General features: G+C 42.7%; 1 protein-coding gene across 2 annotated transcripts in view; it reads right to left on the bottom strand.

Moving 5' to 3' along the window:
* NPHS1 (NPHS1 adhesion molecule, nephrin) overlaps positions 1–20,540 on the bottom strand; it is a 494,360-nt gene that overhangs the window by 314,785 nt on the left and 159,035 nt on the right. For both annotated transcript variants that reach the window (XM_069604883.1, XM_069604882.1), the window contains 4 exons: positions 8,115–8,201; positions 5,178–5,375; positions 4,948–5,070; positions 4,437–4,568 (listed from right to left, as the gene is read on the bottom strand). In XM_069604883.1, coding sequence (XP_069460984.1) covers positions 4,437–4,568; positions 4,948–5,070; positions 5,178–5,375; positions 8,115–8,193 — 532 coding nt within the window. In that variant the 5' untranslated portion in view covers positions 8,194–8,201. The remainder of the gene's footprint in view (positions 1–4,436; positions 4,569–4,947; positions 5,071–5,177; positions 5,376–8,114; positions 8,202–20,540) is intronic.

Here is a 20,540-nt window from a genome sequence, read left to right as displayed (position 1 = left end):
CCCATTGTTAGCTCCCTCCCCATTCCCATTGAGCCCTATGAGAGCTCGAATGGGAATGGGGAAGTACCGGGCTTGGGTTCCCTGAAGGAGGAAATGCTGGGCCCTCCATACTCGGAATGGCCCAGTATTTCCCCATTCAGGGAACCCGGACCCGGACACGATTTTGGAGGCAGCCATGCCCTTATTATAGCTACCTCCAAAGTCGTAATGAGGCCCTACGTCCCCCTTTTCCTCCCTAACATGTGACCCCTTCCTGTAGCCCTCTGTATCCCCCCAGACGTCCATGTTCACCCTTGATGGCCTCTTCTTCTAAAGTTGCCCATAATATTGCCCCCTGTCATCGTATCCTCTTGCTGTTCTGCACTGCCTTGGTTGGTGCTGTGTAAATCCCAGCCCAGCCCACGCAAGTCACAAAGTGCTGTTTACGAATATGACTGTGTTCGTTTTTTTTTGTCACAGACTTACGGGTTCATTCCAGGTTTGTAGGGGCGGTAAAAATCACTGCCACTTTGGAAGCAAAGTGGAGGAAAAACCTTCAGCACATGGCTCGAGGTATTTTTGCCAGTTTACTTTAAAACAATGGCAGAATTACTGCCGGCGGAATTGCACTGGCATTTTCAGGCAAACCCCAATGGAGTCCTGTGGGTCTCCAAAATGGGAATAACACCCCTTCGGAACATGGAGGATTTACTTCCAGTTCCGAAGTGCTACCACAGCGGTAACAGTAATTCCATTTGGCAGATTTACCACCGTTAAATCCGCCAACCTCGGAATGCACCTGTTAGTCCAACTCCATACTGTCCTCTGTTAGTCCTACTCCATACTGTCCTCTGTTAGTCCTACTCTATACTGTCCTGTGTTAGTCCTACTCTATACTGTTCTCTGTTTGTCCTACTCCATACTGTCCTCTGTTAGTCCTACTCTATACTGTCCTCTGTTAGTCCTACTCCATACTGTCCTCTGTTAGTCCTACTCTATACTGTCCTGTGTTAGTCCTACTCTATACTGTCCTCTGTTTGTCCTACTCTATACTGTCCTCTGTTAGTCCTACTCTATACTGTCCTCTGTTTGTCCTACTCCATACTGTCCTCTGTTAGTCCTACTCCATACTGTCCTTCATCCATTCCTTTTTTCCTGCCAAGATGTACATGTGGTCCTGATTTTGAACACGGCAGTACTGGGGGTATTTGCTACACTGATTTTTTCTTATATGATGAAAGTTTTTCTGTCCTATTTTCTGATCACATAGTTGTTTTTTCTTTAACATTTAATTTACAATGTTGGAAGCAGTTGGTTAAGCCACTTCTGACGGGACCATTCAGCTTTGAGCGATTTTGACATGCCAGCAAAAAACACAAAATGCACACCTCTCAACTCGCGCTTTTGGCGGATGTCCAGTGCCAGAGAATCAGTTCACTCACCCACCAAGCCCCTTATCTGTCCATTCGCCAAAAACAAAATTGTGTGTTATCAGTTGAACTGGAAAGGTCGAGCGATATGCAAAATGTGCAATTATCAAATATGCAGCAATGCTCATGAAATAGCCCTAAAAGGCACACAATTTGGTATTTAACAATCTGGCAGTCATTTTAATTGCAGCAAAACATAATAGGTGATGGCTGGAAGGTTTAGGATTAAGCTTAACATCTGGCATTGTTCTGGGCAACCATCCTGACCATCCTTCTTTGCCTGCCAAGCCAATACAAAAAGGGAAAGACCATATGCAATTCAGGCTTGGTCCCACCCCAAAAGGAGCAGTCCAGGCCAAACTGCTTCGTCACATCCCTGCTGCACGAGACCACAAGCATTCCCAGACATGGTTTGGCCTTGTTGGGCCTTAAAGAGGAGAAGGTTGGGTCTCTAGGGCCAGCAGGAAGGGGGCCCATGTCTGGGCATACCCGCCCCACTCACAGTGACTTGGGCAATGCTGTTTCAATCGTTGCAACCTCTTCTGCTTAGTGAGGTGCTTTTTACATGGATTTGTGATCACGCCCTTCTTCATAACAAATCTGTGCTCCACCCGGCAGAGGTTGTCAGCACTAGCTTCAATGTCAGCTAAATGCCAAGGACACTCACAAAGAGGGATGAAGAAAGCACCTTCACACCTCTCCTCTAAGCAACGATCAAGTAATAACCAACTGCTCAATTGAGGCTCAATAATGGATGCAGGTTAAGTAGCTCCTTCTGGAAAGGGAGTTGTGATTAGCCACAATCATTTGGCCCACAGCACTCATCAGACATGGTTGCAAAATGCCCTTGGATCTGTGTGGGTGAGAGACGTTCAGCCAAACGTCAAATTCACTGCATTGAAAAGGTCTTCCATCTTCACCTATGCCACTTGAGAAAACCAGCACCTGACCTCAATAAGCCTTGCAGCACCTCCTTGACTCCATCACTAATACTATCTTGCTTGGACAATGCCAATGCTACCTACCTTGGCAACCAACCAATGACACTACTAAAGCAGCACCACAAGGTTCGGAGCCTGGTCCTGTTGGTAGTCTTCAGTATTTTAGGGGAACATCTCTGGGAGTAAGAGGTCACAGTTTATGGTTTTCTTTTCCAGTACCTCTTAATCAATCAGCAGATCATGTACCTTTAGGACAATTTCTATAAACTGTCACCCTGCCATTGTGAATGGAGGATAGCACAGGGGCAACGTGCTGGTTTTGGAAGCAAGATCACGCAGAGAAACAGAGGTTTGAATCCTCGATCTGAGCTTAGAAACCAAAAACTATTAAATAAATAAGGGGTGGAAGATGCCTTGCCTGGTATGTCTACTCACCCCTTTTGGGTTCTGTGAGTGGTGCATGGCCCACATTTAGTCCCTCCTGTGACTCTTTGTGCTCTGGGCATTGAATGCAGGAGTGTGCTGTGTTGTGTGTGGGCTGGTGCTGGGCTCCCAGACTATGCATGACAAACATACCCAGGGCTGCACCAGAAATGTCATCACTGGCCAATAATGTTCTCCCAGTCCTGCAAAGCTTGCAGCCATTTTTACCAGCACTCCTCAACAGATCGGATTCTCTATTGTGGCGTGCCATTGTTTGGATCTACCTTCCTGGTTTCCTGACTCTGCTTTGTCTCTGGCCTTGTGTTCTCTGCTGCCGGCCTGACCCTGGCTGTTTGCAGTTGCACCTGGATTTTTTCACATTGTCGTTGTCAGCTTAGGTACTTCTGGTTATCTTCCCGTTTATGGTGCCCCCCCCCCCTTGCTCTGTCCATTTCCGCTGCCATTTTACTTAGTTTATTGTCTAATTGTTCCCTTCCTCATTGTATCTGTTCTTTTGGACCTTCGGTTCTGTATCTTTATTTCCCCTTTTGTTATCCCTCAGTTAGTCTTAGTTGAATATGAGGCTTTTCAGGTGTCTATTGTGTCCTGGTTCCTATTGGATGGGACTTGCTGCGCCCGCATCCCTATGGAACTCTGGATTGTTGTGCCCAGGTGCTGCAGGCATCTGGACATAGGGCGCCTGCGTTCCTACCGGGGGTGGGACTTGCAGCATTCTCACTCTCTCCTACGCCCGGGTTCTTCTGCTGCATTCCTTCACGTGGCATCCACATGTTGTTGGGCACCTTGCCAACCTGAGGACTTGGACTCATCAGGAAGTGCCCAAACCTCCCCTCCAGGAGGTATTTGACATGTCTCTTCTGGGATGACTGCACACACTGAGACATCATTGGGTACTTACATTACTGTTGCGTATCATTCTCCAACTGAAATACTAAAGACACTAACTGAAACCCATTCTGTTTCCTTAAATCTTGAGGCGGTTCTTTTTCCCCCTACCTTTTTGGCTCCCCACCTCAGCGTGGATGGTGCCACCCCCCAACCCCACACGCTGGCTGTTGGGGTTGTGAGGTCCATGGTGGTTCACCCCCCCCCCCCATGGCCATCGATTGGGGCACTGCTGACATCAATAGACTGCTTCATCAAAGGTCTCCTCAATTTCTGGCACCAGTGTGAGCCATCTCACCTATAGGCATCTCATCTATAGGCATCGGACCCTCACCTTCGACAACGTATGGCTTGAAGCATCGTCAGCTGCATTAAGTGAAGCAAAGCACATTTCTACATTCATACTAAGGCTCCTGATGCCCAACTCGTACTTGTCCCATCTACATTCTTCCACAGTTGCTTCTCTAACTGCCCTTCCGACTCCCTTTCCTGTTCCAGCCCCTTTCAATTCAAGTCACTCCTTTTCAACCCCTCTTCAATTTTACCCTTGGTCCCTCCTAATCCCTTTTGTTTGCAGGTCAGGACCTTTTTGCCGCCGTTTGTGCCTCCAGCGTATTCCACTTTCCTCCTGCTACTATCCTTTTATTACTCAGACCCCTCACAGTTCAAGCCCCTTGCTACCACTTTCTGCTCCCAGCCTCCCCTCTTCCTGGCCCCAACCACTTTCCGTCCCAGGTGGGATCCTATAATCAATCACTTTTGGTGAAGGCGATCTCGGCTGCAGGTTTGGCATCCATGGCCTCACAGGTCACTGTGTATTCCAGTCCAGCGACCCAGGTGACAATGCTGTCCGCCTGATACTCCTTCAGGACGGGCTTCTTAGGTGGGACTGCAAAAGAGAAAGGGGGAATATGTAATGCACTCTCAAATGTATCACTCATCCATTTAACACCCCCTGCTTCTAACGGGAACTTGGAAAGAAAAAGAAAGAGTGGGACTAGAAATGCAAAAGAATGGCAAAAGATGGAAAGAATTGAGCTGGCAAAAGAGGGTGTAAGCGAGGAGGGCAAAAGATGGCACATGGCAATGAAAATGAGAGAAATAGAGGGTATGAAAGAGAAAAGTAGAGATTCGTGATGGCCATCGAGGTGCAATGAAGAGGTTATGACCACACTTAAAGATGAATTTAAATTTGTGAGTATGAGAGTGCATCAGTATAGGAGCTGGAGGATGGGTGAGACTACGGAGGGTGGGCACACAGTACTTACTGAGGACATCCAGCAGAGCCGTGCGAGAGATAATCCCATAGCTTGTCTCGGAACGCCCAACCTGGCACTCGTAGGCAGCGTCATCCTGCAGTTCACAGCCCGTGATACGCAGATGGTGCTCTCCTGGTGATCACACAGAGGGAAAAGGTTGGCATCCTGCTGGCTAGCAACACCCACTCTATCGTTAAAGTGTTTCCCTTACTTTAAAAAGTAGGAGATGTTGTTTTTACCTTTATCAGGGTCTCCGATCATGGAGTAGCGAGTAAACCCAACAATACTCCTCTCTGGGCCCAGCAAGAGTCCATTCTTCACCCACTGGACCACACCCGATGGGTTCTCCACCTCACATTGCAAGATGGCTACACCCCCTTCCAACACAGTGGCGTTGTTCGGCTGGATTCGGAAGGCTTGCTGCTGGCACCAGGAACCTGTTGACGTTACCGTGCGGTGTAAATTTAAAACAATGACATGCCTTTTGAAGAAATCTACACATTTGGATTTGGGTTTTTGATGACAGATTTATCAGTAGGACACAGATTCAAAGAATCTCATGTGTGGCGATGGTTAAGGGGAAGGCAGCTCAGTCCAACAAACAGAAAGGTAGATGGCAGACACTGATGGGCAGACTGGTATTCGTGAATGTCTGAGTGGTTATTCACATTTTGAGAAAGATGAAAATAAAATGAAGCGTGGTTACAGAGATGAAACAATGATTAAATGAGTGAATAGGCGTAGTTTCTTATACAATCTTAAAGGTTATTTGAGCTGCTTTGAGTGCGCTCGCATCTCACTCATTTGAGATTGAGGCAGACTGTGGAGGATGGAGGGTTGTATGGGTGGAGGGAACGGAGGAAGATGTTGTGTAGAAGACTTCGATTTGTGCTAGAGATGAAAAAAAGTGTTGGATTAAATATATGAGTGGCTGGATAAAGTGTAGAACAGGATCCTATGAAACAGGTACATGTTTGGCTATATATGGGGAGCATGCATGATAAAGAGGTTCATATGAGGATGAAGATGAGAATGTTGTTGGTTGGAAGCTCTGGATGAGTAAATAAAGCTTATAAATGCTGACGCTTTATTGCTGCAAGAGGAGTCTGTTAAGCTGGAAATGGTGATACCTGGGCTGGTTTTGTGACTCGATGAAGTGGGGATTGTTTTTAGAGGAAGTTGAAGTATTTGTAAAGTTGAGAAGGGTTTTGAATAGAATGGTCGGGGGGCAGAACATGGATGAGGAGTGTACTGAATAAAAGCTTTAAATGATTGTATGGTGCTAGGGGGAGTTGGTCTAAATGGGTGGATCAGTGATTGTCGAAGAGCTCCAGTGGAAAGGCTTAGATGAGTGAGTGGAGCTGAGAATAATGTTGAATGTACAAACTGGAAGAGTGGATTGAGATATACGATTCCTTATTGGATCTGATGCATGATTGCATACACTTAGGCCTACTGTTGGGTGGAGTACGTGACCGAGTTCATTTAAAATGATGTAGGATGGAAAGGATATATGATGGAGTTCGTGGAGCAGAGATCATTGTTACGTTGAAGGGTTGGGTGACTGGACAGAGGTTAAAAGAATATCAATTGGACGAGATGGATGATTGGGTGAGGCAGACCTATTTTTTCAATGGCAAAGTCTATTTAGAGGATACACCCAATAATGTCGTAGGCTGGAGAGGAATGGCCTAAGAATGGTGTTGGGTAGAAGAGTTAGATAAATGTATAGCGATGTGAAATGGCTCCGAAAAGATCTCGGGAGCGTGATATGCAAAAGAAATCAGCGAGTGGATGGCTCTTAAAAGAATATTTGATGGATCCTTTCCCTGGGTGTACTGTTCTTTTAAGGCGGTTGTCTTGAAGTGTGCAATGGGCTATTGAGCTGAAAAGAGTTTTTCGTTAAATTGTTGGATTAGTGGAAAGAGGTAAAGGTTGTTGTGGCAAGATTTTTAAGGAGTGAATGATTTAAGGGAATTTTATGACAAGGTGCACTTGGCCAGTGGAGCTCAGAAAAGGGCTTGGCTGAAGACTTGAGTGAGTGAATGCAACTAAGAAGGGTTCTGAATGGAAGAGGGAATGAGTGCATGGAACTTTCATGGCTTTTTAATAAAAGGGTTGCATCATTGGAAAGAGCTGAGAAGATCGTTCCACAGGAGGGCTGTATGGTTCCTGGAGCCAAGAAGAGTGTTATCCATAACAATATATTCAATGGTTAAAACTGATAATGGTGTTGATGAGGTTCCGATAAGCGGATGGCTCCATAATAGGCATTGCCAAGAATGGGTCAAAGAGTAGCCAAATCCAATAAGTGTGTTGAATACAATGTTAGTGCATAAGATAAACCGATGTTGGCTATAACGTTTTGATGGATCAATACATCTGAGCCTAGCTTTTTGGTGGAAGGTGGCATTGCCTGAATGGAACTGAGAATGATGTTGGATATAAATGATTGATGAATAGATTGACCTGGGAAAGGCTTGAATATATGTGATGAATGTACAGATGGAGCTTGGAGGATACAGGATAGAGGATGATAGTTTGTCAAAGACGTGGGAAGTGGTGTTGAGCAGAATGGTTAGGTGAGGGAACAGAGAAGAGAAAGATGTTTGATTAAAGTGTTGGATGACTGTATGACGTTTAGGAGTGTATCCGAGGCGACAGAGGTGCAGAAAGATTTGGGAAGAGTGTTGGAGGGATTAATAAAAATAAGTGGCAATGGTGTTGAATAGAAGTCATTTATGCATGGAGCTATGAACATGAGTGGGTGGAGCTGCACGTAGACGAGGATACAAGTGATGGTTGTATATGGAGAGAGCTGGGAAAAGCATTGTGTAGAAGTGATGGAGCGATAAATGAACAGAGCCGAAAAGACTCTACGATGAAAGGGTTGGAATAGTGGAATTTAGCTGAAATTGATAGTGGGTCGATGGGTTACATTTTAGGATGAAAAAGACGTATGTTTTTGTTAGTGAAAGAACAGTTGCCTGTGGTTAAATACTCAAATGTTAATATTGAGAATAAGAGGACGAATAATGAAATCATGATTGCGTGAGTCATTACAAAAACATTACATAGTGCCACATATGATTAATATAAATGCTGGAAGTGCAGGATTATGGGACTGTGACATGAAACTCCATTATTTAGCAATACCACTTTTCAGGACGTTTCACCTTTGAGCCAGGAACAAAGCAGTGTCACAACGAGAGGCACATATTCCCGCTTCAAGACCCGTTGAAGCTCAAAGACCATTCTCCAACCTGCAAACACAATACAAGGTAGTATTTAAAAAGAGCTTCAGACCCTGAAGTTCAGTGACTGTTTTCTTCCTCCCATAACACAGTTTGCAATATGGCAAGAATGTTCCTTACAACACGCTCATCCATTCATTAGACTAAGGTGGAACTGAATTAGAATTTACATAAGGCAATTTTTGCAAGGTTTGTACCTTAAGCAGCAATTATATTATACACAAATAACAGAGCATAGGTGTAGAGGGGCAGGTGGACGCACTTTCCCTAACTCTCGCACCCTCACCGCCCTCATACCGGAAAAGTAGGAGAAGAGCCCTCTATGGGACTCTGTGTGTTATGCTTACACCGCATTGAGTGCAGGAAAGATGATATGCACTCAGACAATCGTATCAAATGTATCCTCACACTGAGAGAGTGGAAGGATATTGTGTGGATGGATGTCAGCATGAACCATTGGAAATCATGTAGTGCTGGGTGAAATCTGACAAGGGCTGAGGATGTCATGAAGAAGATGTATGCAGACATACTGAAACGATCTGAGAATACTTAAAAATGTTGATGTAACTGAAGTGACAAGATAAACACGTACAAAATGATAAAGTAATCATATGTAAAAGAAAATAAAGTAACTTGCTGGCCAATAAGTGTAAATACGCAGCAACGCAAGGTAGATGAGAGATATAGAAGCTTGCTATAGAGGAAAATATAACGTGGCAAGGACGGCCATAATAGGAAAATGGATGTCGACTTGTGTAAAGATTCAATCCAGCTACCACAGAAACAGACCAGGGGTGCAGCGTCAAGAGACGTTGGAGAATTAGCTTTGGGTGCTAAATTAAGAGGAGTCTATTTTGGCCTGGGATCAATGAAGCTATTTGACTAATAGCTGCAAAGCACAAAGGGAGACAGACGGATAAATCATGGACGTGAGACATATTTCCCCTAGATTAAAGAAGAAGAAAACATTTGCAAGAGCCAAGTATTGGACAATTAACAATGGATAAGGCTCCTACAAGATGGAGTGAGCAAGTCTCCAGAGGCTGAGAGGAGCTATGACACCCAGCATAATTTAATCAAATAGCAGTAAGTAAGAGGTCGAAATGGACACATTTGTGGCCTCTTCACACATGATTCAGAAGTTGAAAACAAGGGCTATACATTAAGCTGTGGATGAAGATAGCAATGTGCCTACACTCCCTTGAATGTCACAGAACAGAGAGCTAGCTAGAAAGGTCAACTACAGATGGGAAACTTTGGCTCATGGTCAGACTGATGAGAGATGATGGACTAATTTGTATTTATTATTATTATTATTATTATTATTATTATTATTATTATTAATTGGGAACGTGGGTAGTAATCTGACTTGACTCAAGCACCTGGGATTTGTTTTGCTTATGTGCTGCTAGTCGAGCCGAAAGTCCAAGGATGAGTAGGAATGCTAACCAATCAGTGGGTCTATGGGGCAACCTCCTATACAATTTTGCATAGACCAATCCGCTGCCATTTTGTCTGCTATAATCAGTATTATATGTATTTAGAGGTAGTTTGAGGCGTGCCTTACAGATAAGAGGTAGCCAATGGTGTACTAACCCATATGTGTACTCTAAGTAGATAAGTTCCCCTAACCAATACCTCCCATCAATAGGTTTTACAGTTTGCCACCTTTAATGACATCATAGATTATGCAAATTGAGGTATAAAACCTCTACATAATCAAGTTTGTGTGTTGTGTGTGAGTGTGCAAGAATCAGTCCAATATCTGCCAGTTTGCCCTGCTTTATTAAATTGAGAATAAAATAGTATTTTGCCATATTCTTTGGGTCTGTCCGATTATTTGCTCTGCGATTGTTATTGGTAATTCCATCTAGCACAAGAGACTCTTCAAGGTGCTAGAGCACAAAAGTATGTTTTATTATTACTATGCTTCATTTGGTTTGGTTAAAAATATTTCAACGTTTTCAAAACAATGATATCATTTGATTATAAATACACACATTCACTACATTCTAGTTGCAATCAGTAAGGTGTTAAAAACCATTAAAACTTTTTTTAGAACAATTAAACCTATGTTAAGATTCTAAAAAGTTTCATCATTTTCAGTATATTACATTTTACATTCACAAAGGTTTAAAGTTATTTAAAAATGATACAGCAGCTATATTCAGTGCTATGTGTTCTCCGCTAAATATCCTAGCCACAGTTCAGCTTGCGATAGTAATTTAAAAATTCCTAAAAAATGTATAAAAACTATCCAGGTGCTCTAGAGTTTCACTCACCAAGACATCACTACAAAAGCAGCATGTGTTATTTTGTTCATGGTCCTTTGACCTTATTTCCAGGACTGTTTTAGTGGCCCATAAATTAAAGTGAATTCGTAAAAATGCATTCCGATAGTTGGGATCAGGGAACATTAATAGATATTTTGGAACCTGTTTCCTCTCTTTAAGAGTAAAGCAGCCAATTTTAATTATTCTATATTTTTGGGATGTCTCCCATAGATTAATCCATTCTGATTGGTATAGTTGCCGCTTTGCGCCATCTGGATTCTCTAAGAGATGTGTTTCCTCAATATCAGATTTAGACGTTACACAGTGATCTTTCCAGAGGGCAAAATAGTTATCCTGGCAAGAAGATATGGCACTTGCTATTATTGGGATAAGAGTCTTTTTTGTGATCTGCTTGTAGAAGGCATGTTGTATATAAAGACAACATCTGCCAATCTACCACTATTTGTAGTAATGTTAGGCCAAGTTCATACCTAATCACCTGAATTGGTGTGCTCCCTGGTAAACCCAGGACATATTACCAGGGTTTTCCCTCAAGATAATCCCATTTTGGTTGATCGGATGGCTTTTTAGAGTGAGCACTGTAGCTGACCACCGGTGTTACTTTTTGCACATAGAAGATCAGCATCGGTTTGCATGAGAATTCACAGTATTCCCGAGATAGGACTTTTGCTTGAGATGTTAAGGTCAGCATTTTGGTTATCACATCGTTTATATATGGAGTTTCTCCCAAACTGGTGTTAATATTTACTCCAAGGTATTTATATTCTTGAATAACTTCCAACCTGTCATTTCCCACCCACCATTTATGCTTTACTGATAGTGATTTCTTTGAGTTTGGGAGTACTAGATGTTTCATTTAGTGGTATTGATTGAAAGTTGATTTTTCGCTGCATAATTTCCTAGGGCTTGCAGCTGCCTCTGCAACCATATTGGTATTTGACTCTGCAGCCCTATTGGTGTTTGGTCCATAACCACTAGGTCATCAGCGAAGAGTGAGCGTGGTGATTCTAGTGCTTTACCTATATCATGAATATAGAAATTAAAAAGTATCACTGCAAGCGCACAGCCTTGTTTCAGGCCCCCAGAAGTTGGTATCTCTTCTGTTAACATCCCCTCCTGGTTGAGTCTGACTCTAACTGAGGTCTTAGTATGTAACTGTTGGACCACCAGGTATAAAGTGGCTGGAGGACGATTTGCATTATTCAGCTTCTGCCACAGTACATTTGTAATGGGAACCCTTGATGGGCTTAGTCACTTAATTAGTGTTATAATGTCATTATGGGTAAAGATGATTGTATTCAGGTTTACATCATCCTTTGACAACAAGGCAACATCCTCATTGTTTTTTGTGAACACCCTCAAAAAATGCGGTATCCAGATAGTTTCATTGATGGAGTTCAGGATTTTAGAGGCAGTGGCATTGGAGCGAGATGATTTAGAGATTAGAGCCTTCAGCATTTTTTCACCTGCTACTTGTTTTAATCAGTCTTTATGGTGGCGCAGATGGTTCTTGTACCAAGTGCATAGGTTAATTAGTAGCTCAATCATATTATCAGTCCTTGAATGCTTAATCTTTCTTGCAGCTCTTAATTTTTTTTTTTTTTAAATTCTGAACATTTGGATCATATCGAGATTTATGTATTATATGGACTCAGCCACCCTTTCTTTGAATTTGCTCAAATACCTGCAGAGCATGAGTATAGGTTTGCTATAGGTTTGCTGTTGATTTTGAACAGGGCTCTGCATATCGTCAGTCATGAGTTCATCCAACTTCGTCAAATTGAAAGAAGACCATCTGACTCTATTCCTCCCCTGAGGTTCTATAGAATAGTTGTAAGACGTACTCTTTTTGTTAAAAACTGTTGACCATGAAATCTCTAGCATATCATGGTCACTAGCTGTAGTGGGGAGAATTACAAAGTCTTTCACTCTGAGTAGCGCTTGATCCGATACAAAAGCGTAATCAAGGATTGCTCTCGAAGTTTCTCTTGACCATGTGGGTCTTGGTGGAGTGTCACTTTCTGACGAACCATTTAACATTTTAAATCCTCTTATCTTCATTAAGTCTAACCATGATTTTGCCCTGGTTGATAACCTGGAATTTATAACTCTGATGCATTACAGATTTAGATATCCTACAATCAAGGACATGCCTACATCATTATCCTGAGCTATCAAGTCAAGCACATCTATGGTTAGCTGCGAGAAGTGTATATCCGATACCATTGCTGTATTCCAGTATCAGTTTAGAATTGCTATTTGAGATGTTAGAGTATTTTCTTGGTCTCTAAATGCTAGTCTTGATAATTGCAGACATGGATGAGGCGAGGCCCAAGCTTTCAGCTGGCCATTCATATCTAGCTTAATCAGTGTCATTAGTCCTGCTGGGGGTCTTTCCTTTCCATTATGAACAGCTGGGACCCATATTAGTTCATATCCCGGCAAAGCTGGTTCTGTCAGCAGCCAGGTTTCTTGAAGGACAATTATTTCAACATTTTCAAAGGGACTTGTATTAGAAGGATCAAGCAAATGCTTATGGCCTCAAGTATTCCAACTCACCAATTTAATAGTATGTACATGGTCCTGCTTTTGACATTAATTTTGTATTGTGAATGCTTGTTTCATGGATTGCCTTCGCTAACCATGTCCAATCGGATTGGTTTTCTAGCTGATTATCTAACTCAAAGTATACGGTTCTAGCCAACTTGCCTGAGTTACCTCTACAATTTATGTATACGTCATCTCTGTTATGATAACTATGCTCAATGTTTGGTTTGTCGATCTCTTTCTTGGCCATTGGTAGTTGTTTTACCTATAGCTGAAATCCTGCTTCTCCTAGGCTTTGCCTTTCCTTCCATGTTAGGTCATGGATGGAACCTTTAAAATAACTGTATCCATAGCACCATTAGTTTGGAAGCGCAAAGTTTCAATGTCGCAAGATCTAATTAGCTGCAGCTTTGGAAAGGTTTTAAATACGGTCATCAGAGTGGTTCAGTTTGGGAAGGGATCTCTTCTATGGCGGTTGCTCATTGTTACATTCAAGAGATCCGAAGGTCTCAAGTGAGCAGTTCTTGAGGTTTTTTGATGTGCAAATTAGGCATCTGAATTACCGTTTCTAACGTGAGAAACTGGGATTCGTCATAGTCACTCAGGGTATTAATCCTAAAGTCGTCAAGCGCATAGTTATTAGTTTCTATAATGTCACCTTCAATAAGTACCTCCTTTTCATCAATTTGTAGTGGATAAGATGAGTGGGAGCATGTCAATAAATTCATTAAGGCCTCCTCATTTAATGTAACACTCACAATGTTTTGCATATCAGTTTTGTTACTTTTTAAGTCCAGCGCTGTCTCGTGTTTGACGAGGTTCTGCCCTTTCTTGGTTTTACATTTAGTTTTTTTTTTTTTTTTGGAGTTGTACAGGAGTTGTCATTTGGTCTATAAATTGTTTGTCATTATTGGATCTATTTTGTTTAGTTATTTGTTGTTTTCTGGGGGGGTTTTGTGGGATTCGGGCCTCGGGCACTTTGAGTTTCCTCCTGTGTCTTTTTTACGCATTCTAAAAACTTCATACAGGGGTTCTTCTCCTTGCTTGGTAACTGGCACAATTATATCACTTGTGTCTGGTATGATCTCTTCAGATTCAAGTAATAGTTGCTGAGTGGTTGAGTTTTTATTTGATTCCAGTGTCAAATCATCTGCCATAGATATATGGGGAATGGTCAGAGCTTCCGCCAACATCCATGCTGCATCGGTTTGAAGATCCACCTCGTTTGAACATTTCCAATGATGTTCTATTGGTCGAGTGTTGTTTAATGGATTTTTCGAATTTGATTTTATAGGTTTTCTATCCTGCTTCTTTTCAGGCACTATCCAGTCAATCTTCGAACACAATAGTCTGCAAGTGTCTTCTTTTCCCGACATTTTACAGACAAATGTTTCATATAATTTTGTTACTGCAAACAAGCCATTGTTTTTGGCACTCAGGGTGACCTCTTGAGATAGTAAGGTAGGGGGCCTTAGCCCAAAAGATGGTCTTGGTGTGGGTTTTGCAAAAGATTCCGGTGAGGATATCGATGTGTCTATTGATGTATTTCTCTGGTTTGGATAAAGGATTGGGGAGTGTGAGAGATGTAATTCATTCCTCATCGGCTGCATTTCAATATCAGTTTCAAATATTATGCTTGTTTAATTTCCTTGGCTGGTGTCTTGATACGCATGATTTATATTTTCATTTTGATCACTAGGTGGATGTTTATCACTAGGCACTGCCACATTCATTTGGTTATGGTTATGATTTTGGGATACTGCCTGTGAGTACAACATGGGGCAATCTGAGGTGTCGGCGGCATCAAACAGAACCTTTGTTAAGGAGGGAGTTTGAATTGTCTCGGATTCCATAATCGTACACTTTGCATGTGCTGTTTGTGCCTTCTGAACTGTTAAACAATTATCACACTCGTCTACCATTATAGAAACATTATTTGGCCCACCTTGAGTACTCACAGCCAGTAAATCAGCATCAGAAATTGTGCCATGCACTACATCGACACAAACATTTGCAGCCTTTCCACCATGATTATTCACAGAATTCAATGTGGATTCATATCCAGTTACGGCGTTGTGATTTAATTGTTGCTGTTTTAGAGTGGCATTTGCACTCCGTAGTTGTCTAACGTCCATCGTTAGGGTTTTTGAGCATTTCAGTTTTTGCTTCAAGTCGCTCTCTCTGCAATTGATTGATGTTTTGTTTGTCCAAATCATTTAGCTCACTTTCCATAGGTCTCGTTAATTTCGCTGCATGCTGCGGCATGGTAGTCGTTAGTTCGTATGTTGCCATTCAGTCACCACACGACTGCACTGGAGGAAACTCAAGGCGCAGCCTCTCTATCCACAGGATAGATAAATAATGTCAAGCGTGCCCCAACCGTCATGCTTGACTAAGGCAGAGTGTGTACAATGAGAGGTTATGCCGTTGGTTGTGTGCTGTGCCGTGCCACCAAGTCCCTAAACAGCCAACAGCCCTCCTCGAGAGCACTCATTCAATTGCACTCATTCAATTGCACGCAATTGCGCATGCGTGCTTGTTGAAATTGGCATGCTACAAAGGGGGCGTGGGCTACTTAGTTCTGTGAAAAAAAACAGTGGAAAAATAATGTTAATGCGCTTACAAGCGTTCTTTAGAGGGTATTTATCCAATCCAGTGCAGTTCACACATACCAAGGCTTGATTTGAAGAGTCGCGGTGTGTATTTCGCACATGTAGCAGTTCAGGAAGAAAGTCGATAGTTCAGCAGAGTAATGTGCCGGAGCAGGAGCATGCAGCCAACAGCACTCCTCGAGAATACTCACTCGATTGCGCGCGCTCAATTGCGCGTGCGTGCCTGTTGAAGTAGGCACGCTACAAAGGGGGCATGGCCTACGTGGTTCAAGGCTTGACTTGAAAAATCCTTGTGTGCCTTTTGCACACATAGCGGTTCAGGAGGAAAGTCAATAGTTCAGCAGAGTAACGTGCTGAGCAGGCAGCCAACAGCACTCCTCGAGAGCTCTCTCGATTGCGCGCACATAAGTATGAAATGCAAAGTTGTCCAATTTGTAAAAAATGACGCACTATTTACAAAATCTGCAGTGTGCTTTTGTCACCTTGGTGCTCTGATTACACATCACCAAACAATGCCATTGGTGTGCCTTTAATTCGTATTGCAGATGTTCAAAATCTGGACATTTTATCCTTTTTAATGAATTAATCTTTTATAACACGCTTAATACTAGGGACCAGTCTCTAAGTGTTTTGTATTGTATTGTATTGTTTATTTATATAGCGCACCTAACCCTCAGGTATTTGGGCGCATTGCATAGGTTACATTTGTACAAGGTTACAGTAGCAGGTTACAGCAAGATACAAAGATAATGATATGGGGTTATGAACAGGCAAAGGGATTATAGGAGTAGATACATCATATAAAGGTGGTAATATAAGCATATATACATTGCAGGTACAGGCAAATAGGAAGGAGATTAGCAGATAAATACGTAAAGCAAGAGGTAGCAGGCATTTATCTAGTCTCCTGAGTGGACAGACAATTCTTGACATTTGTCCTGGATCGGGGGAATGATGGTTCTGCTCTTAGAGCTATAGGTAGGGAGTTGCACAGTTTTGATTCTAGGACAGGGAATCTGCTGCCTCCTGATTTCTGTAGATTAAATCTAGGGACTCCGAGACAATGTAGTTGTGTGGATTTGGTAGGTCGTTCTGATTGACTTTTGGAGAATTTACATGGCAGGTATTTAGGTGCTGATTTGGACAGGCACTTGTGGGTGTGACCCATAGTTTTGAATGATATTCTGTTCTTGACTGATAGCCAACGGGAATTGCGTCTGGTTTCAGATATGTGATGGGATCTCGGTATGTTGAGGGTGGATCTGAGCACATTATTTTGCAGTACTTGTAGTTTATTTAAGTTTCGCTTGTTGGTTCCTAAGTAATGCGTGTTGCAATAATCCAATTTAAATAGAATGAGCACCCTAGCTAACGTGTAGCATCTTGCTGTTGAAAGGAAAGGTCTGCAGGTGTTTATTAGTTTGCAAGTATAAGCTGTGACAGAGGCTGTCACATTCACTTTTTTGGTCACGGTTAAGGATGAATCAAGATAGAACCCAAGTGTTTTGACTTCCTTGGAGACCAGGATGCCGTCTATGTTAAATTAATTATATCTAGTGTCAAGTTTATTTAGTTTGGCTAGGGAGCAGTGAGAAGTAAATCGGTCTTCTCATCTTTGAGGCCGAGGCCATGTGTGGCCATCCATGCCTGAATGATGAGGTACATTTTGTTCAATAGTTTTAAATCAAGGTCATATTTCCCAGAGATAGGGATGAGGACTTGGGTGTCATCTTCATAGTTAGCGTAGGTGACACCCAAGAGGTCAAGATCATCGAACAAAGGCTTGGTAAAAATATTGTACAGCGTCGGTGAAACGCAGGACCCTTGTGGTACTCCGCTTGTCACTGGTGCTAGATCAGCCGGTGCAGTAGGTGAGAATACTCTCAATGTTCTATTGCCAAGGAAGGCTTGTATCCAGGCCGTAGCCTTGACAGAGAAATGAGCTGATAAAGTAAGGTGGTTGCACAAGACTTCATGACTGACAAAGTCGAAGGCAGCTGATAAATCTAGCAGCAGAAGTAGGGTTATGTTACCTTTGTCTTTTTGGTCGTCTATTTGAGTTTTCAGGTCTATAGAGGCAGTTTTGGTGCCATGTCTAGGGTATCCAGATTGCCGCAGGCCCAGAAGATTGTTTGTTTCTAGTACTGCCTGAATTTGAAGTTGGGCGGCCCTGTCAAGAATTTTCAGCAAAAATGGCACTGGGGTGATGTGTCTGTAATTAGTAGGAATGTCCGGGTCAAGGTTAGGTTTTCTTAACAGTGGAAGGGTGCAAGCGTCCTTCAGATTAGTTGGGACCATGCTAGTTTCAAATGAGATATTTATGAATGTGGTGATGGAATGTGTGAGTTCTCTCGCTGCCTCTTTGATGATGTTTGCAGGCCATATGTCGCCCTGACCTCTTTATGGTTTGAGGCTAGATATTATATTTTCAACTTCCACAGAGGAAAGAGGAGTGCATTTGAATAGGCTGCATGGTTTAACACTTGAAAGCTGGGACTTAGGTAAGACTGGTTCAGAGGCAAAAGTGAGTTTTTTCTTTTCAATTTTAGTTTGGAGCATCAATATTTTATCAAGTAGAGCTGCTTGTATCTTAGTACACTATGTCTTGTCTTTAGAGCAGGTTTCAGTAGGGGGTGTGGGCGACTCAAGCTCTCTGAGGATAGTTAATAGCTCCCTAAAGCCGGATTTAGCGTTAGTGATTCTGTTATTGTAAGTGTCACTTTTTGTTTGGAGGATGGCTGACTTATAGCAGTTGGCAGCTTTTAAAAATATGTCTTTATTGGAAGCTGAAGGGTGGTTTTACCATGCTGTTTTGGTACTTCTTTTGTTGTTACGTAAAGTTTTGAGGCTAGGGGTGAACCACTAGTTAAGGTGGGCTTGAGGCTTAGCTTTACGCAGTTTCAATGGAGCTATTGTGTCGATCCCTTGGCGGAATGTTAGATTGTAGTGATCTACAAATGTCGAGGGGTCAGTATTAGTAGTAGGGTATTTAAGGATAGGCTGTAGGAGGGGCAATAGGTTCTGTGTTGTAATATTCTTGTTATTTCTGCTTAAAGCCGGTGGTGCCATGTGAATGGGAAGGTTAAGTTGAGTACTAGACTCTAAGGTGAACGGGACAAAGTGGTGGTCTGCCCATGTGCATGGTGGATTAGAAAGAATGTTAGTTTCGCAATTACGGTCTGGAATCTGGTCCAGGATTCTTCCTTTATTGTGTGTGGGCTAAGTGATACGATGAGAGAATCCTAGTTCTGTGATTGAGTTGGCTATAGTAGTAGCTGAACCATTGTTTTCGTCTAGGAAGCCTAAATTAAAAACACCAAGTAGCAAGATTTGCGAACCCGGTTTAGTGTCGGTTGAGAGGAGTTGTAAAATATCTTCCTCAAAGATGGATATTGGCCTAGGTGGTCTGCCCACAAGGTGAATTTTTAGTCTGTGTGAGGCTGAAAGCAGGAGCTTCATAGATAGGAGTTCAGCTGATGGAAATGGAAGGTAAGGCGGGGCTATTAGGCTGAATTGGGTCTTGGAAATAACAGTGACCCCACCCCCTTTAGAGGACTCTCTATCAAGTCTTGTGATAGAGTAGTTATCTGGAATGGCTAGAGATAGTTTTTGGCCTGCTGCAGTATGTAGCCAGGTCTCTGTTATGGCCAGGAAATCTAGCTGATTGGAAATAATAAGGTCAGCAATGTCTAAAACGTGTGCTATCAATGACCTGGCATTGATACTGTGGTATTGGTTGAATGGATAGTGCCATTTTTGGCAGTGTTATTGTGAGACTTCAAGGTCTTTTTCCTAATGGTTGTGCTCTTGGTGTTGATTAAGGATTTACAGTTAAGAGTTAGTCGGTAGGTCTGTTTGAGTCTAGATTCTAGTCTAAGTTTCTGGATTATCGTGGTGCATGGTTGGTTGGGGACCGGTTGGGATGCATAGCGTTGGATCCATTGGATAGGTGTGAGAGTGTTGGTATTCTTTACTGTTGTGGCAGTGGAGTAGCATTTGAGACGCTGTGATGGCCAAGAGGCAAGAAATTGGTGGGAGCTATGGAGTTGTGGTAGGGTGATGAGGTAGACATAGAGATGGAGATACTGCTCTTACTAGGTCATGGGTAGGTTTCTGGTTTGCATACTTCTCGTTACTAGCTGTAGTGACTGAGGCGAGTAGTATCAGTGTAGTCAATGTGGCAGAAGTGGCAGTTGTCAAAGCTGGACAGTTAAGGGTAGGTATAAGGTAGTGCATAGGCATGAAAAGCAGGTTATAAACTAGTTTAGGTTAAGGCACTGCACAAATATTTACTAGTATGATAAAGGGGGTAGCTGCTTGTAATAATTATGGGACTGGTTCAGGTACTTCCTACCGAATAGCTTAGCAGTTCAATCGTAGAGAGCAGCAGTAGTATGTTTCAAATGTATAAATGGCACACTGTCAAGTTGGCCAATTGGCATTTTCACAAGCCGGGTAGTTTGGGCGGCACATGGCGTAGTTTGGGAGCAAATAAGGGAGTCCAGCGATTGGCTGTAAGCCGCACTATTGGCTTAGTGTTGAGCACTTAGGGTGCCGCATTTAAGTGGGAATGGGTGTTATCCATGCAAGTTAACAGTTTAAACCAGCAGCTTATATATTCGATAATGCAGTGAATACCATGTGGTTAATGGTGCTGTGTATACGGGATAGGAAGCAATTACAGGCAATGCCGGTGTTCAAGTTAGCAAATGAGTGGCGCGTACATATGAGCAGAATGCATCACAGGTGAAATAGGATGCCATAACAAATAGTAACAGTGATCAGAGATAGATAATGTGTGGCACATGCACAAGATTAGGAGTATGTTGCGAGTGTGAACAGGCACATTAGCGAGCGGTGCCAGGTCAGGATGGGTAATCGGGTGGCACAATGGC

This window comes from Ambystoma mexicanum, chromosome 1p (assembly GCF_040938575.1).
Source record: "Ambystoma mexicanum isolate Mex_15411 chromosome 1p, UKY_AmexF1_1, whole genome shotgun sequence".
Taxonomy (NCBI): Eukaryota; Metazoa; Chordata; class Amphibia; order Caudata; family Ambystomatidae; genus Ambystoma; species Ambystoma mexicanum.
The sequence above is the reverse complement of the archived record's forward strand: the minus strand, read 5'-3'. Positions and strand labels throughout refer to the sequence as shown.